Source organism: Salmo salar, chromosome 13 (assembly GCF_965601325.2).
Source record: "Salmo salar chromosome 13, fSalSal1, whole genome shotgun sequence".
NCBI classification, from domain to species: Eukaryota; Metazoa; Chordata; class Actinopteri; order Salmoniformes; family Salmonidae; genus Salmo; species Salmo salar.
In genome coordinates, this window is record NC_138303.1 from 49383091 (window position 1) to 49402675 (window position 19585).

At 43.5% G+C, this 19585-nt stretch overlaps 1 protein-coding gene across 2 annotated transcripts in view; it reads left to right on the forward strand.

Annotated features, from left to right (window-relative positions):
• LOC106566945 (phosphatidylinositol 3,4,5-trisphosphate-dependent Rac exchanger 1 protein) overlaps positions 1 to 19585 on the forward strand; it is a 160302-nt gene that overhangs the window by 55233 nt on the left and 85484 nt on the right. For both annotated transcript variants that reach the window (XM_014135621.3, XM_014135623.3), the window contains 5 exons: positions 8382 to 8515; positions 8837 to 8952; positions 10563 to 10712; positions 13167 to 13314; positions 16998 to 17098. In XM_014135621.3, coding sequence (XP_013991096.3) covers positions 8382 to 8515; positions 8837 to 8952; positions 10563 to 10712; positions 13167 to 13314; positions 16998 to 17098 — 649 coding nt within the window. The remainder of the gene's footprint in view (positions 1 to 8381; positions 8516 to 8836; positions 8953 to 10562; positions 10713 to 13166; positions 13315 to 16997; positions 17099 to 19585) is intronic.

A 19585-nucleotide genomic window follows, 5' to 3' on the forward strand; every position in this document is an offset into this window, starting at 1 on the left:
AGCATTGCCTTTAAATTGTTTAACTTGGGTCAAACGTTTCCGGTAGCCTTCCACAAGCTTCCCACAATAAGTTGGGTTAATTTTGGCCCATTTCTCCTGACAGAGCTGGTGTAACTGAGTCAGGTTTGTGGGCCTCCTTGCTCGCACATGCTTTTTCAGTTCTGCCCACAAACTTTCTATAGGTTTGAGGTCAGGGCTATGTGATGCCACTCAAATACCTTGACTTTGTTGTCCTTAAGCCATTTTGCCACAACTTTGGAAGTATGCCTGGGGTCATTGTCCATTTGGAAGACCCATTTGCGACCAAGCTTTAACTTCCTGACTGATGTCTTGAGATGTTGCTTCAATATATCCACATAATTGTCCATCCTCATGATGCCATCTATGTTGTGAAGTGCACCAGTCCCTCCTGCAGCAAAGCACCCCCACAACATGATGCTGCCACCCCCGTGCTTCCGGGTTGGGATGGTGTTCTTCAGCTTGCAAGTGTCGTGTCTTTGGCTATGCCGGATTAAGTTATATGACATGCTAACTTATAAAATGATTTCTCTGTAATTAATATTACCTGATTAAGCTAATCATGTAAATGTAATTAACTAGAAAGTCGGGGCACCACGGAAGAACGTTTATAGAGCTGTTATCTTCCGAATAAACTCTTAAAATACTTAGTAATATTTTACCTCGATAGCAGTCAATATTAACCCTTGTCTTATTTTCAGTCTCATAATGAAAGTTGTAAATTCTTGGCTATCTTCACGAACCCTGGCTAACAAGTTGAATCAGCAATACAAAATTGGGTTTAATTATTTATTTACTAAATACCTAACTAATCACACAGAATTACAAATACACAGAATACAATGATGTCATACAGAAAACGTCCTGGTGGACGGAACCTGTATGAAAGCTAGTTACACAAAGGAAAGGGGTTGGGCTTGAATGAAAGAGCGGGAAGATTTAGGAACACAGAAACAGCAGCTATGCTATCGTAAATACATTATCTTATGCATTCTAAATTACCGCCCATTTGGAAAAGGAAAATGCAATAAATATTTACTCTGAGCTGCGCTTCGGTAGATTGGTCGTAGATGCTGGCCGGGTTGGCCAACAGATCTCCCTGTTTTCGGAAGAATGTCAATGGTGGTCCATTGGATACGTGGGGGTATCTTCGTCTGGTTGTTAGACTGGATCCGTCGTCCGTCCTTTCCTAACCCACGTTAGCAGCGGCCGCTGCTAACTCAACGGCTAGGAATTAGCACTTCTGTAGTGAATAAGCTCAAAGTTCATACCAGTTCATACCAGAGCTCACGCCGAGGTTGGCTTAGTTCTGTACTTGACATGTGTGTCCTTCTAACGTAGAGGCTGCAGACCTCCCGTACTGGAACCCCCGTGGTTATCTTTTCGTCAAAGGATTATATAGTGGAGAGGGGGAGGGAGGTGTTTCATCGTTTATAACCCCTGTCTCTTCACAGGGTTGGGCCACTGATCGAGCAGGGCACTTTCCTTATGAAAACCCAAATCTCTCATTCGGAAGCTAAAATTACATTTCATCTCCTAACAAACATTTTCAATATCAAACATTTCAATTGCATAACAATTCCATGTGACTCTGATAACTAGAGGGCATATACTTTCTCAGATAGAGTTTATGTCGTCCTGTCATCAGTCATAATGTCTCAGATGACAACCGAACTGACATACATACTCATTACGTTCCCAAGCATATTTCCAACTGGTTTTATTAACAAAATATGTGGTACCTTTCCCCATTTGTTTGATGTTCCCAGACTCTCTATATTTAACACAGGCTATTCAAGTCCTTCAGTAGATTCAGAGAGGGGAAGGGAGAAAGGTATTTATGGGGGGGGGGGGGGTCATAAACCTTACCCACAGGCCAACGTCATGACACAAGCCTCACCCTTTTTCCTCCTAACATAACGATGGTCATTATGGCCAAACAGTTCTATTTTTGTTTCATCAGACCAGAGGACATTTCTCCAAAAAGTATGATCTTTGTCCCCATGTTCAGTTGGAAACTGTAGTCTGGCTTTTTGTATGGTGGTTTTGGAGCAGTGGCTTCTTCCTTGCTGAGCGGCCTTTCAGGTTATGTCGATATAGGACTCATTTTACTGCGGATATAGCTACTCTTGTAACTATGTCCTCCAGCATCTTCACAAGGTCCTTTGCTATTGTTCTGGGATTGATTTGCACTTTTCGCACCAAAGTACGTTCATCTCTAGGAGACAGAACGTGTCTCCTTCAAGAGCGGTATGACGGCTGCGTGGTCCCATGGTGTTTATACTTGCTTACTATTCTTTGTACAGATGAACGTGGTACCTTCAGGCGTTTGTAAATTGTTCCCAAGGATGAACCAGACTTGTGGAGGTCTACAATTTATTTTCTGAGGTCTTGGCTGATTTTATTTTTATTTGTATTTTCATGATGTCAAGGAAAGATGCATTGAGTTTGAAGGTAGGCCTTGAAATACATCCACAGGTACACTTCCAATTGACTCAAATGATGTCAATTAGCCTATCAGAAGCTTCTAAAGCCATGGCATCAAATGTAAAAAAATTCCAGGCTGTTTAAAGGCACAGTCAACTTAGTGTATGTAAACTTCTGACCCACTGGAATTGGGATACAGTGAATTATAAGTGAAATAATCTGTCTGTAAACAATTGTTGGTAAAATTACTTGTGTCATGCACAAAGTAGATGTCCTATTCGACTTGCCAAAACTATAGTTTGTTAACTTCTCTAGGGCCATTGGGACGATTTCGTCCCACCTACGTAACAGCCAGTGGAATCCCGTGGCGCGTTATTCAATTACCTTAGAAATGCTATTACTTCAATTTCTCAAACATATGACTATTTTACACCATTTTAAAGACAAGACTCTCGTTAATCTAACCACACTGTCCGATTTAAAAAAGGCTTTACAACGAAAGCAAAACATTAGATTATGTCAGCAGAGTACCCAGCCAGAAATAATCAGACACCCATTTTTCAAGCTATCATATAATGTCACATAAACCCAAATCACAGCTAAATGCAGCACTAACCTTTGATGATCTTCATCAGATGACAATCTTAGGACATTATGTTATACAATACATGCATGTTTTGTTCAATCAAGTTCATATTTATATCAAAAACCAGCTTTTTACATTAGCATGTGACGTTCAGAACTAGCATACCCACCGCAAACTTCCGGTGAATTTACTAAATTACTCACGATAAACGTTCACAAAAAACATAACAATTATTTTAAGAGTTATAGATACAGAACTCCTCTATGCACTCGCTATGTCCGATTTTAAAATAGCTTTTCGGTGAAAGCACATTTTGCAATATTCTAAGTAGATAGCCCGGCATCACAGGGCTAGCTATTTAGACACCCAACAAGTTTAGCCCTCACCAAAGTCAGATTTACTATAAGAAAAATGTTATTACCTTTGCTGTTCTTCGTCAGAATGCACTCCCAGGACTTCTACTTCAATAACAAAATGTTGGTTTGGTTCCAAATAATTCATAGTTATATCCAAATAGCGGCGTTTTGTTCGTGCGTTCAAGACACTATCCGAAAGGGTAAAAAAGGGTGACGCGCCCGGCGCGTTTCATGACAAAAAAATTCTAAATATTCCATTACCGTACTTCGAAGCATGTCAACCGCTGTTTAAAATCAATTTTTATGCCATTTTTCTCGTAAAAAAGCGATAATATTCCGACCAGGAAATCGTGTTTTAGTTCAAAGAGAGAGAAAATAAAAACATGGTGTCGCCCTCGTGCACGCGCCTCAGTCTGATGGTCCTCTGACAGAGCACTTACCAAAGGCGCTAATGTTTTTCAGCCAGCTAATGTACATCATTCAGCTTTTTCCCGGGTTCTGAGAGCCTATGGGAGCCGTAGGAAGTGTCACGTTACAGCAAAGATCCTAAGTTTTCAATAAACAGAGACAAGAAGCCCAAGGAATGGTCAGAGAGAGTACTTCCTGTACAGAATCTTCTCAGGTTTTTGCCTGCCATATGAGTTCTGTTATACTCACAGACACCATTCAAACAGTTTTAGAAACTTTAGGGTGTTTTCTATCCAAAGCCAATAATTATATGCATATTCTAGTTTCTGGGCAGTAGTAATAACCAGATTAAATCGGGTACATTTTTTATCCGGCCGTGTAAATACTGCCCCCTAGCCCTAACAGGTTAACAAGAAATTTGTGGAGTGCTTGAAAAATGAGTTTTAATTACTCCAACCTAAGTGTATGTAAACTTCCAACTTCAACTGTACATACATGCATGCATGCATACAGTACCAGTCAAAAGTTTGACACACCTACTCATTCCAGGTTTTTCTATATTTTGACATTTTTCTACATCAAAACTATGGAATTACACACATGGAATCATGAAGGTCAGTCAACCAAGAACTTTGATAGTTTCTTCAAGTGCAGTCTCTCAAACTATCAAGCGCTATGATGAAGCTGGCTCTCATGAGGACCGCCACAGGAAAGGAAGACCCAGAGTTACCTCTGCTGCAGAGGATAAGTTCATTAGAGTTCTCTGCACCTCAGATTACAGCCCAAATAAATGTGTCACAGAGTTCAAGTAACCGACACATCTCAACATCAATTGTTCTGAGGAGACTGCGTGAATCAGGCCTTCATGGTCGAATTGCTGCAAAGAAACCACCTACTAAAGGACATCAATGAGAAGAAGAGACTTGCGTGCGCCAAGAAACACGAGCAATGGACATTAGACCGTGGAAATCTGTCCTTTGGTCTGATGAGTCCAAATTTGAGATTTTTGGTTCCAACCGCCAATGTCTTTGTGAGACGCAGAGTAGGTGAACGGATGATTTCTGCATGTGTGGTTTCCACAGTGAAGCATGGAAGAGGCGAGTCCAGGCTCTGTCGCAGCCGGCCGTGACCGGGAGACCCATGGGAAGGCACACAATTGGCCCAGCGCCGTCCGGGTTAGGGGAGGGTTTGGCCGGAAGGGATGTTCTTGTCCCATTGCGCACTAGTGACTCCTGTGGCGGGTCGGGCACATTGTACGCTGACACGGTCGCTAGGTGTACGGTGTTCCCTCCGCCACATTGGTGCGGCTGGCTTCCGGATTAAGCGAGCATTGTGTCAAGAAGCAATGCGGCTTGGCTGGGTTGTGTTTCGGATGACGCACGGCTCTCGGAATTCGCCAGTCCCGAGTCCATACGGGAGTTGCAGCAACGGGACAAGACTGTTGCTACAAATTGGATACCATGAAATTGGGGAGGAAAATTTGGTAATAAAACGAGTTAGTGGGACTATTTGTTTTTCAACAGGACAATGACCCAACACCCCTCCAGGCTGTGTAAGGACTATTTGACCAAGAAGGAGAGTGATGGAGTGCTGCATCAGATTACCTGGCCTTCACAATCACTCGACCTCAACCCAACTGAGATGGTTTTGGGATGAGTTGGACCGCAGAGTGAAGGAAAAGCAGCCAACAAGTGCTCAGCATATGTGCTCCTTCAAAACTGTTGGAAAAGCATTCCAGGTGAAGCTGTTTGAGAGAATGCCAGGAGTGTGCAAAGCTGTCATCAAGGCAAGGGTAGCTACTTTGAAGAATATAAAATATATTTTGATTTGCTTAACACTTTTTTTGGGGGGGGGGGTTACTAGATGAGTCCATATGTGGGTTTTTTTCATCGTTTTTATTTCTTCACTATTATTCTACAATGAAGAAAATAGTACCAATGAACACCCTTGAATGAGTAGGTGTTTCCAAACTTTTGACTGTACGTGCATATACAGAAAATAAGGCACTTACTTTGAGAGGAGCGCATACATGTCCAAAGTTATTATTTGTAAGGAAAACAACAATGAAGGCAATGTGAGTACCAGCGAGAAAATGTGCCAGTTCGTGCATGACTGTGCAAATGTCTGCATACTTTATCTGCGGAAAAACTGGGGAAGTGCTTGGGCTGTCCTCGAAGAGAGTTTATCCAGCTCAGTAAAGCCTCAAACATAAATTGTCCACAACACTGAAATGGGCTGCTTCTATGTGAATTAATGAGGAGGTGGAACACACCTCAATTCTAACTGTTGTTAGAAAATACAACTTGTTGGAAAATAATTAGAAATTGACAAGTTGAAACAGCTTATAGATAATTAGCAGGCAGCACGTGTTAACTGTCCTGTTGCATATCAATCATATTTTGGAACAGTGAGTGCATTCTGACATCACATGCATAAAACAACTCATACTGGGTTGACCGTTAGAGATATTTGGAACTCACATGCGAAAAGGTTAAAGGCAGTCTGTAGATTTCTGTTTGGACAGCTGACTTTTGTCTTATGTTAAGGGTAATTGAAATATTCAGGGAAGGACTTGATTATGTTGTATACTCTATTGTTCTGTTGTGTAACAGTAGGAATGAATAAGGGTGTCGGCTGTTGTTCATTCAAACCTATTGGCACAATGAAATGGAAACAAATGGTTTGAACGAATCCAATGTCATCCGATTAATGAATTCTCACAGCTGCCTTTTGTATTTTTGGATTGGGGTAGAGCACTCCCAGGGTAAATAAATTCTGTGAGAAAGGGTGAAAGTGAATTCAAAATACATTTTGAAATCATTGTTATACTCGCGTACACACACACAGCCGCAAGCTCTCCAGTGGCACGAGGCCTACCAAATGAGCTAAATTCCTTCTATGCTCGCTTCGAGACCAGCAACTCTGAACCATGCATGAGAGCACAAGCTGTTCTTGATGACCGTGTGATCTCACTCTTCATAGCCGATGTGATTAAGACCTTTTTAAACAGGTTAATATTTCCATAAGGATTACGTACTCGGAGCATGTGCTGACTATCTGGCAAGTATCTTCACTGACATTTTCAACCTCTCCCTGACTCAGTCTGTAATACTTACATGTTTCAAGCACACCACCATAGTCCCTGTACCCAAGAACGCCAAGGTAACCTGTCTAAATCACTATCACCCTGTAGCACTCACATCTAAAGCCATGAAATGCTTTGAAAGGCTATTGATGGCTCACATCGGTACAGACACCCTGGACCCACTCTAATTCGCATACCACCCCCAAAAAATCCGCAGATGACGCCAACTCTATTGCACTCCACACTGCCCTCTCCCACCTGGACAAGAGGAACACCTATGTGAGAATGCTGTTCATTGACTACAGCTCTTCGTTCAACATCATAGTGCCTTCCAAGCTCATCCCTAAGCTCAGGAACCTTGGGACTGAACACCTCCCTCTGCAACTGGATCTTGGACTTCCTGATGGGCCACCCCCAGTTGGTGAGGGTAGGCAACAACACATCCACCGCGCTGACCCTCCAACACAGGGCCCCCTCAGGTGCTCGCTTAGTCCCCTCCTGTACTCCCTGTTCACCCATGGCTACGTGGCCGCTCATGACTTCAACACCATCATTAAGTTTGCTGGCTACACAACAGTGGTAGACCTGATCTCCGACGACGATGAGAGGTCAGTGGCGGACAATGTCTCTTTCAGCGTCAGTAAGACAAAGTAGCTGATCGTGGACTACAGGAAACGGCGGGCCGAGCAAGCCCCCATCCATATCGAAGGGTCTTTAGTGAAGTGGGTCAAGAGCTTCAAGTTTCTCGGTGTCTCCATCACTAAGGAATTAACATGGTCCACACACACCAACACAGTTGTGAAAAAGGCGTGACAAAAGATTTGGCATAGGACCTCTGATCCTCAAAGTTCTACAGCTGCATCGTTGAGAGCATCTTGACTGGCTGCATCACCGTTTGGTATGGCAACTGCTTGGCATCTTACCACAAGGCACTACAGAGGGTAGTTTCTACGGCCCAGTACATCACTGGGGCCGAGCTTCCTGCCATCCAGGACCTCTATACCAGGCGGTGTCAGACGATGTTGAAAAACTCCAGTCACCCAAGTCAAACTGTTCCATCTGCTACTGCACGGCCCTGAACAGCTTCTACCCCCAAGCCATACTGTAAGACTGCTAAATAGTTAACCAACTAGCTAGCCTATCTGTATTGACCATTTTTGCACTAACTCTTTTGATTAATCACATACGCTGCTTCTATTGTTTATCATCTATCTTGTTGCCTAGTCACTTTACCCCTACCTATATGTACATATCTACCTCAATTACTTTGTACCACTGCACATCGACTCGGTTCTGGTAACCCGTGTATATAGCCAAGTTAACGTTACTCACATTGCGTATTTATTCCTTGTGTTTATTATTTTAAAATGTTCCTCTGCATTGTTGGGAAGGGCCCATAAGTAAGCATTTCACTTACAAAGCATGTGACAAATACGATTTGATAGATTATGACAGGCACCAGTGATCTAATTGCCACCCTCTCTTGACTGTCTGTCCCCAGGGCACCAATCTGATTGACATCTGTACCGAGCTGCTGCTCCACGGCAACCTGCTCAAGATCTCCGCCGGCAACATCCAGGAGAGAGTCTTCTTCCTGTTTGACAACCTCCTGGTCTACTGCAAGAGGAAGTCCAGGTGAGATTGGGTAGGAAGGGAAGGAGTGACGGAGTCATGCACCTCAGGAAAGTGGCAGGAATGTGTTTTCATTCATTGACGAGAAGTCACCATAGAAAGAAGCCAGACATGGAAAAACTGAGTAAATCGCTAAATCCTGTTTGTGAAGTGTGTACCAAGCTCATTTTATATGCAAACAAAACAAGTCAACCTAACGTGTGTGTGCGTACTTACGCCTGTGTGTGCTTGAGCACTGTATAATTGTTGTTTTTTCAAAGTTCCCAACACATTGTTTCTGAGCAGGAATAACACATTTTCACAATTTTATGTTCAATTTCGTAGGGTAACTGGGAAGAAATCCACAAAGAGGACCAAGTCCATCAATGGCCCCCTGTACGTGTTCAGGGGAAGAATCAACACAGAGGTGATGGAAGTGGAAAACGTTGAGGATGGAACAGGTTCGTGCCAGGCCCACCAGTCATCAGTTCATATAGGAGCATCCATCCATCCCTCTTTTCATTCATCCATCCATCCAGCCATTTTCTTTCTTTCTAGATTAGCTGGTAGAGTAGATTATACAAAACTAATGAGTGTTTACAGTTTGGGTGTGGCAATAAAATCTCGCATAGGTTTTTCATGTTTGAACTGCTTACTAACGGTCAGGTGACTATATGAATCTGCGGTCTGCACATTGGTTCAGAGCATTTCACACGTTTGAACTACTGGGATGCATGCTGTTGCAAGAACTGGCACTTACCAATTTACAACACTGTTTTGCTCATGTGGTTTATTGCACACCAGCCTGTTTTTTTCAGGTCTTGTGTTCAAATAGTAGTTAAAATCGTTCAAATACTTTAGTTGTGCTTAATCGAGCTCGCCTGGGGCAATATAACCAATGAAGTAACCCCTAAAATGCTAATCCCACCGTTCTTGCACTCCAGACAGGCTCAAGGAAATGTTCAAAGTATTTGAAAGATTTCAAGTACTCTTTGAACCCAGGTCTGGTTGTTTTCTGTGAGTGGATTTATAGTTGTAGCTGTAGGCCTTAGGGGTATGAATCCACTTCTTCTTGGGTTCACATGCCTCTTCTCTGTGCCCCACAGGCTATTTGCTGCCTGTCGCTTCGTACTTTCAGAGGAAACCACAAAGGAAAACATGTTCTCTCTCTGCATGTTTCTCAGAGAGACCGTATAACCTGATAGTGAGGCCAAGGTCATGTGTCCTCTTTACACTGCCATCTTAGCTTGTCTAAGGTTGATAATGTGTTGATTAGTAGCATTGTAGAAGCCCAATGAATCACCCTTGAAATAACTGCACTTCTACACCATTCCATTGATTAGTTTCAGAGTAATAAGAACAAGACCGATTGAAGATTTTTGTTCTTCAACTAAATATTACAACATTGACATGCACTTACAACTACAGCTAGACAACATGTAAACAAACATATCCATATGTAAACAAAGCAAAGGCCAGTTCCTCGTTCGCGCAAGGAGACCTTTTTAGCATGAGTGTGTGTGTATACACAGTTACACCGCTTTCATTGGATGAATGCAATAACATCATCCTCTTACATCTTCTATTGTTTGATACCATTCCCCATGCACACCCAAACATGATTATTTCTCCCTATGCCTCCCTCCGGGCCATGGGGTTTCACATCAATGTATGTGACCTTTTACACTAATGCAACTCCATTACCCCAACCCATTAATTATGCACTAGTTACCTGGAGCCAAATAGCTGGTAAAATTGAGAGAATTTTGTAGCAGTACTTACCGAATGATGGATATTTCAATTCCAATGTGTTTCAAAGATAGGTGACGCTTGAGAGTGGTGTGGCCAGGCAGGCTGCATTACCCTCAAGTTTGTTACAACTGAGGTCAACACAAGTTCATTAACACTGCATCTTTTATCACCAAGTAAAAAAGGTAGTACAGTATTGATATCAATGTCAATCAACAGAATTGCGGTTAAAAAATGTAATAAAGGTTATTTCAAGAAGAGGAGTCATGTGGGGTGTGTACTGTACCATGGTCCCTTACTTGTTATGTACCTCTTTTCTCAGCTGACTACCACAGCAACAACTACACAGTGACCAACGGCTGGAAGATCCACAACACGGCCAAGAACAAGTGGTTCGTCTGCATGGCCAAGAACGCAGAGGATAAGCAGAAGTGGCTCGACGCCATCTTGAGGGAACGAGAGCAGAGAGAGAGTGAGTAGAATGAAAAGAGGGATGTCACTCAAACTCCTTCTCTCCCACCTCCATGGAGTGTGTGAAAGAATGCTATTATGTTTTCTGGTTGTGCTGGCTGACCTCCTCGACTGATACAGTATCTCAGCAATGCTACGCTATGGGTTGCTAACACAATAATGGTTCAGATAAAAAAATGGTTAGCGTTGCAAGAGGGAACAAAATAATTCCTCCTGTCTGTTGTGAGAGCTCCAGTTGTAGCACGCAGGCATCATTAGGACTGTTGTGGTATGCTTATGGTATGTGGATTATGATACAGTATGTCTTACTACCCAGAGTCTCTCTAGCCAGCTAGCTAGCTTTTGTTTCATAGATAGTCTTAAGATCATGACGTGATGACCTAAACTGTGTTGCCAAATGTATGCAGGTGAACACAGCCTGGAGTTTAACATTCAAAGAAAAGAGCCAGTCGCCTCGTATGATGCAGTACGAGACCCATGTTTTCTAATCAACACCCCCGAGAGAGAGCGCTTTATCGAGCAGTTAATTCACAAACAAACTTGAGATGTGCAAAAAAAAAACGGACTATTCGATCCAAGCCAGAGCCCGAAAAAGAGCAGTAGCAGCAGCTTTGCCAGAAACCGGAACGCACCGAGCGTGCCAATAAAGCTTGAAAGGCTTTTACAGGATTCTGTGGCTGTAGGCATGCCTGGTGACACCTGATAGCGTTGGAGTCAGAAATCACAACAGCTTTCCCCAAACTCAATGCATATGGCAATGACTCAACTTAAACAGCCAAGGGTTTTGAACAAATAACCACACCTGGTTCTAGCTGTGTACAACAAAGCTTGAATATTTCAAATGTAGCGAAGGAGCCTTCCGCATGGACTTGAGTGAGCGGTCACAGCAGAAGTCATGGTATCAGCACCTGATCCTGTGGCTAAAGTCGAGAAGTGGAGCTTTCCAGAGTACAAAGGGACATTCTGGGTATCCGGTTACGTTAGGCGGAAATTGACCTGAGGCTAATAGATACCAGATCAGTCACAGTGCAGCCAACCCTAACCCCAACACCCCCTCCCTGAACCCCCGGCCTAGCCCACATCTGGAAGGTTTGACCATGGCCATTAGATCCACGGCACATCCCTTTCATCCCTGTTTTACTATTGATACCTGACCCATTGTTGGATTCCAATTCTCCCAGCACACCTCTTTAAAAGGGCACTGACCACTGGCCCCTTTAAATACTCCCAAGATTTGTTGTGGCCCTGGCAGCTGGATGGGTCTGGGATCATCTTATCAAAGTTTTTGTGGAGGTTGAGGGAAAATGAGTGGGCTAGCATGTTAGTCTGTGCCTGTGCGCGTGGGAAGAGGGGTCCTCTCGTCAGGCACTGACAGCTGGGGCAGCAGCCCAGGGTTGGGGCCCCCTGCACCAGGACCAGACCCCAGTCTGTCCAATGGCACTCTTTGTTTGAGTCTACTCCGGCTGCTGTCAAGTGTAATCCAACCCCACCTCCATCAGCGGCACCCAGCTCTGGCACACCCGCAAATTGAGTTGGAATTGTCAGAGTCCCATGGTTTAGCAGGACAGAGGAGTTTAGCCAATCAGAGAACCTGATGATGGAGCTCCGAAGTTCAGAGAGCCCAACAGTGTAGTTTAGCAGCTCAGAGAGCCCCACGGTAGAGTTGAGAACAGAGCTAGTTTTATCTACAGTATATGGTTTAGTAGCTCTGTGAGCATGGTCGACCTTCAAAGGCTCAACATCAACTGTTGTTTTGAATTGTCTCTACATAAATTATGAAAAATAACATTATTTCTCATCTCAGTTGTGTTGCAGCTTGGTAAACATAACTGCTGCTCTACACCAAAGATATAAACACTCAGTGGCGTCACAGTACATTAGCAGGCGAGTGTCGATACAGTACATTGTTCGAGACCTGGACAGATTTACATCTGGATTTCCATCCGAAGGAGGTGGCATACGCCCCTGTACCGTGTCAGACTCCCCAACAAGGCCCTCCAGGCAGGGGCATTGCGTCTTCTGACCGCCCCGTGACAGCCTCTCCCCCTTGGGGGCTGAAACGTGTAGACGTCAGAGGGCTGACTGGAGGAAATGGTGGTGTCCCTCAGGGTTAGGTGTTGGGCCTTCTTGTTTTTTTGGCAATGTGAGACAAAAGCTGCTGTGACTGCTGCAGCCCCCCTGTGCAGGTCATGGGAATCAGCATGGCTTGTTATGCAGTGAGAGGAGGGATGCAGTCTTTCTCTCCTTCACTCTCTTACCACACAGGGATTTATCTTTACCCCTATATTTTCTCCCCTTCCTTTCCTGCGTCTGAAAACGAATTTCACAGTTGGGTTAGACAAATATTGATAGCAGTTTCTAACACCTTAGGCTTTCGATAATAACCCGTCTCATGAACTTCATATGCAAAATGCTTTGGTGTCTGACCCCTTGAGTTTTTCTGTGTTGGTAACAGGTCTGAAGCTAGGGATGGAGCGGGATGCCTACGTTATGATTGCCAAGAAAGGCGAGAAGCTCTACCATATGATGATGACCAAGAGCCGGCACCTGATCAAGGACCGGCGCCGAAAGCTGACTACCGTGCCCAAGTGCTTCATGGGAAAGTGAGTTCTTTCCCACCGAATAATTAACTGATGAGGGAGGTGTCTGGGAATTGTTTTTCTCCCTGTGTTGGGAGCCAAGCACTTTGTCGTCGGAGGCGACGGTTCCCAACAAATACAGAAAGAGCATCATTAGAGAAGAGACCTTCCCTTTAACTGCCAGAGCATCATTTGAAAGACCCTCCCCTCAAGGTGTGTCTGTGAATTACCATGAACACACACGCTACAGGAATCATACATTTACCCTGCTTTCACAGTTATACGCACAAACACACACACCCACACACACACGCTTTGGCATGAACACACATGTGGGGATCACACTTTTAGTCTGCTTCCACAGCAGGGAACACACGCACACATACACACATACAAACATTGCATGAACACACATATACAGTGGCAAGAAAAAGTATGGGAACCCTTTCTGCATAAATTGGTCATAAAATTTGATATGGTTTTCATCTAAGTCACAACAATAGACAAACACAGTCTGCTTAAACTAATAACACACAAACAAGAACATGTTTTCATGTCTTTATTGAACACACTGTGTAACATTCACAGTGTAGGTTGGAAAAAGTATGTGAACCCTTGGATTTAATAACTGGTTGACCCTCCTTTGGCAGCAATAACCAAATGTTTTCTGTAGGTGCGGATCAGACCTGCACAACAGTCAGGAGGAAGTTTGGATCATTCCTCTTTACAAAACTGTTTCAGTTCAGCAATATTCTTAGGATGTCTAGTGTGAACCACTCTCGGTCATGCCACAGCATCTCAATCGGGTTGAAGTCAGGACTTTGACTGGGCCACTCGAGAAGGCTTCTGTTGAAGCCATTCTGTTGTTGATTTACTTCTGTGTTTTGGGTCGTTGTCCTGTTGCATCACCCAACTTCTGTTGAGCTTCAATTGGCGGACAGGTAGCCTTACATACTCCTGCAAAATGTCTTGATAAACTTGGGAATTCATTTTTCCGTCGATGATAGCAAGCTGTCCAGGCCCTGAGGCAGCAAAGCAGCTCCAGACCATGATGCTCCCTCCACCATACTTTACAGTTGGGATGAGGTTTTGATGTTGGTGTGCTGTGCCTGTTTTTCTCCACACATAGTGTTGTGTGTTCCTTCCAAACAACTCTACTTTAGTTTAATTTGTCCACATAATATTTTGACAGTAGCTCTGTGGAACATCCAGGTGCTCTTTTGCGAACTTCAGACGGGCAGAATGTATTTTTTTTGACAGCATTGGCTTCTTCCGTGGTGTCCTCCCATGAACACCATTCTTGTTAAGTGTTTCATGAATCGTAGACTCATCAACAGAGATGTTACCATGTTCCAGAGATTTCTATAAGTCTTTAGCTGACACTCTAGGCTTCTTCTTAATGCAGCCAAATAATCTGTGTGTGTGTGTGTGTGTTAATGACTGTAGGTGTGTGTGTCTGCCGGAGGGTGGGTGGGCGTTCTCGTCCATCTCCATGGCTGTTTTGGAAAAGCCATCCATATAAACACGAGGGGCTTTTTCAGCACTCTTCCCTCCTGTCAGCAAGTCTCCCTCCCTCCCTCCCTGCATCCTTCCCTTCCAGTTTTTATTGAACGCAACCTCTCTGTATTACTGATGTTATTATAAATGAGCATAGCTCACTTCAGGAGATGACACTGGTCACTAAGTGTTATTGGATTAAATTAATCTGGTACAGAATGCCAATTTGACGGTGCCATTTATCTTCGTAGCTCCCTAATTCCACAATTTTTCAACATCGTATTTAGGCAGTTGGTCGTATTTGGTTCTTCTTTTAGCCTTCCTCTTTCTCAGCCAATTTCCTAATGCAGGTTTCTTTGCTCACATTGGTGCCTGTATTGCATCTTGGGTTTGGCAATGCACCAGGACAGTATTCATTGGCACGAAATGGAAGAAAACAGGCCCAAACATGGAAGGATTACCTTAATTCTTATGTTATTGTCCAATAAGAAACCCTTGTTTTAGTTTTATGTTACAAACATTTTTCTATGTTTTGCTATGTTGTGCACTAATGAATACGACCCAGATCTTGTGTATGCTGGATGTGGTTTTCACAAGATTCATTAATTTGACAGATTAGTATCTTGCACAATAGAAACAACATTTGCAATATCAAGTTCCTTGTTCAAGACGAAGAAACCCTCATGTTGACTCTGATATAGTATATCCGATAGCTAATTTAGATGACATTGTAGCATGCTGTGCAGAATGTCCGATACAGACACGTGTTCATATGCATGCACGCACACATACAGTACACACACACACTGAGATAATCCCTTAACTTTATTGTACATTTACATTTTACATTGTGTACACACACACACACACACACACACACACACACACACACACAAATTACACATTTAGCCTGCTTTGGCAGAACTGCTCATGAATGCTCGCTCGTTCATACATACACATTTGGCATGAACACATGCAGAGGAATCATACATTTACCCTGCTTTCGCAGCAGGGTACACAAGCACACTCGCACGTTTTGCATGAACACACACACAGGAATCACACATTTAGACTGCGTTCTCAGCAATGCTCACTCACACACACATTCAGACACTCGCTCACATTCACTGTCCGTCGTTCAATGGGAAATTGAGTTTGCTCAGTGGCGTGGAACATTGAGCAGAGGGAAATTTAATTTGATTTGCTCCAAACATCTGGTTTGCTCAGTGTCTCAAGAGGGACAATACAGTCTGAGGAGAGAAAATGCTATATTTAAATATGATGAGGCGTGTATATGAATGGTGCCACAAAAGCCATTAATACAAATTGGCACATTTTGGAGGGAGTGAAAAAAGAGAGTGAGAAAGAGGGTGTTTTAAGGTGGGAGGGAGGACAACGGGAGCAAGGGAGAAGGGGCAGAGGGATTGAAAGGTTTAGGAGATGTGGAATAGGGGATAAAGAAGGGAAGCGGGAGAGACGAATGAAAGGGAAGAGAGAAGGCACCTCCGTACCTTTTGAGAGCGCTTATCTGTTACAATGGGTTTTAAAAGGTGTGTGTGTGTGTGCCATTATATAATTCAGGTGACTGCATACAGTCTAAGGTGAATAGCACTGATATCCAGAATCAGTAGTGTTAATGCCAGGCTGAAACAAAAAGCCTGCACAACCTTTACCTCTCCTAGAACTGTAGTTGCCCTTCTCATTTTGAACTATCCTTGCGTAAAGCTATATCTGTATTCTATACCAGTGGTTCCCAACAAGGGGTACTAGGACCCCTATGGGTACTTGGCTTATCTACAGGGGGTACTTGAAAAGAATGAAATGCACATGAGAAGGTACTTAAGGGGTACTCCGGGCAGAGAAAAAACAAGTCAGGCTGGACCCCAGGAAGACTAGCAGTCATCATGGCATCAGGAAATGGGGATCTCAATAATGAATAATTCATTAATTTCATTATTGGGTTCCCCATTTGCTGATGCCATGATGACTGCAAGTCTTGCTGGGGTCCAGTCTGACTGTATCCCATAATATTGGATCTGTGTGGCTCAGGGTTCGATTCCTGCTGGGGCCACATTATACAGAAATGTATGCACTCACTTTGGATGAAAGCATCTTCTAAATGGCATTTGGTCTGTCTTTTAAACTCTTAACACCTTGTTTATTTATGTTACACATTATTATACTAAAGTGTTGTGTCCTTGTAACCACAGTGAGTTTGTGTCGTGGCTGATAGAGAGTGGAGAGATCAGCAAGCCAGACGAGGGGGTCAACTTGGGTCAAGCTCTGCTGGAGAACGGAATCATCCACCATGGTGAGAGAACAGACTCTGTCCTTCATACCATTCTGTCATTCTTTCTGGCTTTTCTCCCCTCTCACTTTTTTCTCTCTGGTTCTCTTTTTCTCCCTCGTTCTCGCTCTGTCTCTCTTGCTCTCTTCTCTTCTCTTATTCTGTATATGTTTCTCTCTAATCCTCCCACTCTCTTTTATTCTCTTCTTCTCTCTTTCCATATGCCTCATTATTTGCACTTCATGGGTGTATTTGTTTGTATTATATTTTCAGTCTCACACTTCTGTCAGTCTCATTTGATGTTATTCACACTCTGTTTTACTCATTACTGTTATTCTCAGCTTTTACTCCCCTCCTTTCTAATTGTCTCCATATTTTATTTCACCTTTATTTAACCAGGTAGGCCAGTTGAGACAAGTTCTCATTTACAACTGCGACCTGGCCAAGATAAAGCAAAGCAGTGCGACACAAACAACAACACAGAGTTACACATAAACAAACGTACAGTCAATAACACAATAGAAAAATCTATGTACAGTATGTGCAGATGTAGTAAGATTAGGAAGGTAAGGCAATAAATAGGCCATAATGCTAAATTGTAATTATTTCGCCACTAACACTCGTGTGTTAATGTGCAGATGATGATGTTCAAGTAGAGATACCGGGGTGCAAAAGAGCCAAAAAAATAAATAACAATATGGGGATGAGGTGCGGTGATCGGTAAGCTGCTCTGATAGCTGATGCTTGAAGTTAGTGAGGGAGATATGAGTCTCCAGCTTCAGTGATTTATGCAATTCGTTCCAGTCATTGGCAGCAGAGAACTGGAAGGAGATGCGGCCAATGGAGATGTTGGCTTTGGGGATTACCAGTGAAATATACCTGCTGGAGCACGTGCTTTGGGTGGGTGTTGCTATGGTGACCAGTGAGCTAAGGCAGGGCTTTACCTAGCAAAGACTTATAGATGACCTGGAGCCAGTGGGTTTGGCGACGAATGTGTAGCGAGGGCCAACCAACGAGAGCATATAGGTCACAGTGGTGGGTAGTATACGGGGCTTTGGTTACAAAACGGATGGCGCTGTGATAGACTACATCCAATTTTCTGAGTAGAGTATTGGAGGCTATTTTGTAAATGACATCGCCGAAGTCAAGGATTGGTAGGATAGTCAGTTTTAAGAGGGTATGTTTGGCAGCATGAGTGAAGGAGGCTTTGTTGCGAAATAGGATGCCGATTCTAGATTTAATTTTGGATTGGAGATGCTTAATGTGAGTCTGGAAGGAGAGTTTACAGTCTAACCAGACACCTAGGTATTTGGAGTTGTCCACATATTCTAAGTCAGAACCGTCCAGAGTAATGATGCTAGTTGGACGGGCAGGTGTGGGCAGCAATCGGTTGAAGAGCATGCATTTAGTTTTACTAGCATTTAAGAGCAGTTGGATGCCACGGAAGGAGTCTTGTATGGCATTGAAGCTCGTTTGGAGGTTTGTTAACACAGTATAGTATTAACACATGTATTTCCACATGTACAGTGAGGGAAAAAAGTATTTGATCCCCTGCTGATTTTGTACGTTTGCCCACTGACAAAGAAATTATCAGTCTATCATTTTAATGGTAGGTTTATTCGAACAGTGAGAGACAGAATAACAACAAAAAAATCCAGAAAACCGCATGTCAAAAATGTTATAAATTGATTTGCATTTTAATGAGGGAAATAAGTATTTGACCCCCTCTGCAAAACATGACTTAGTACTTGGTGGCAAAACCCTTGTTGGCAATCACAGAGGTCAGACGTTTCTTGTAGTTGGTCACCAGGTTTGCACACATCTCAGGAGGGATTGTGTCTCACTCCTCTTTGCAGATCTTCTCCAAGTCATTAAGGTTTCAAGGCTGACGTTTGGCAACTCGATCATTCAGCTCCCTCCCCAGATTTTCTATGGGATTAAAGTCTGGAGACTGGCTAGGCCACTCCAGGACCTTAATGTGCTTCTTCTTGAGCCACTCCTTTGTTGCCTTGGCCGTGTGTTTTGGGTCATTGTCATGTTGGAATACCATCCAAGACCCATTTTCAATGCCCTGGCTGAGGGAAGGAGGTTCTCACACAAAATTTGACAGTACATGGCCCCGTCCATCATCCCTTTGATGCGGTGAAGTTGTCCTGTCCCCTTAGCAGAAAAACACCCCCAAAGCATAATGTTTCCACCTCCATGTTTGACAGTGGGGATGGTGTTCTTAGGGTCATAGGCAGCATTCCTCTTCCTCCAAACACGGCGAGTTGAGTTGATGCCAAAGAGCTCCATTCTGGTCTCATCTGACCACAACACTTTCACCCAGTTGTCCAATGAATCATTCAGATGTTCATTGGCAAACTTCAGACGGGCATGTATATGTGCTTTCTTGAGCAGGGGGACCTTGCGGGCGCTGCAGGATTTCAGTCCTTCTCGGCGTGGTGTGTTACCAATTGTTTTCATGGTGACTATGGTTCCAGCTGCCTTGAGATCATTGACAAGATCCTC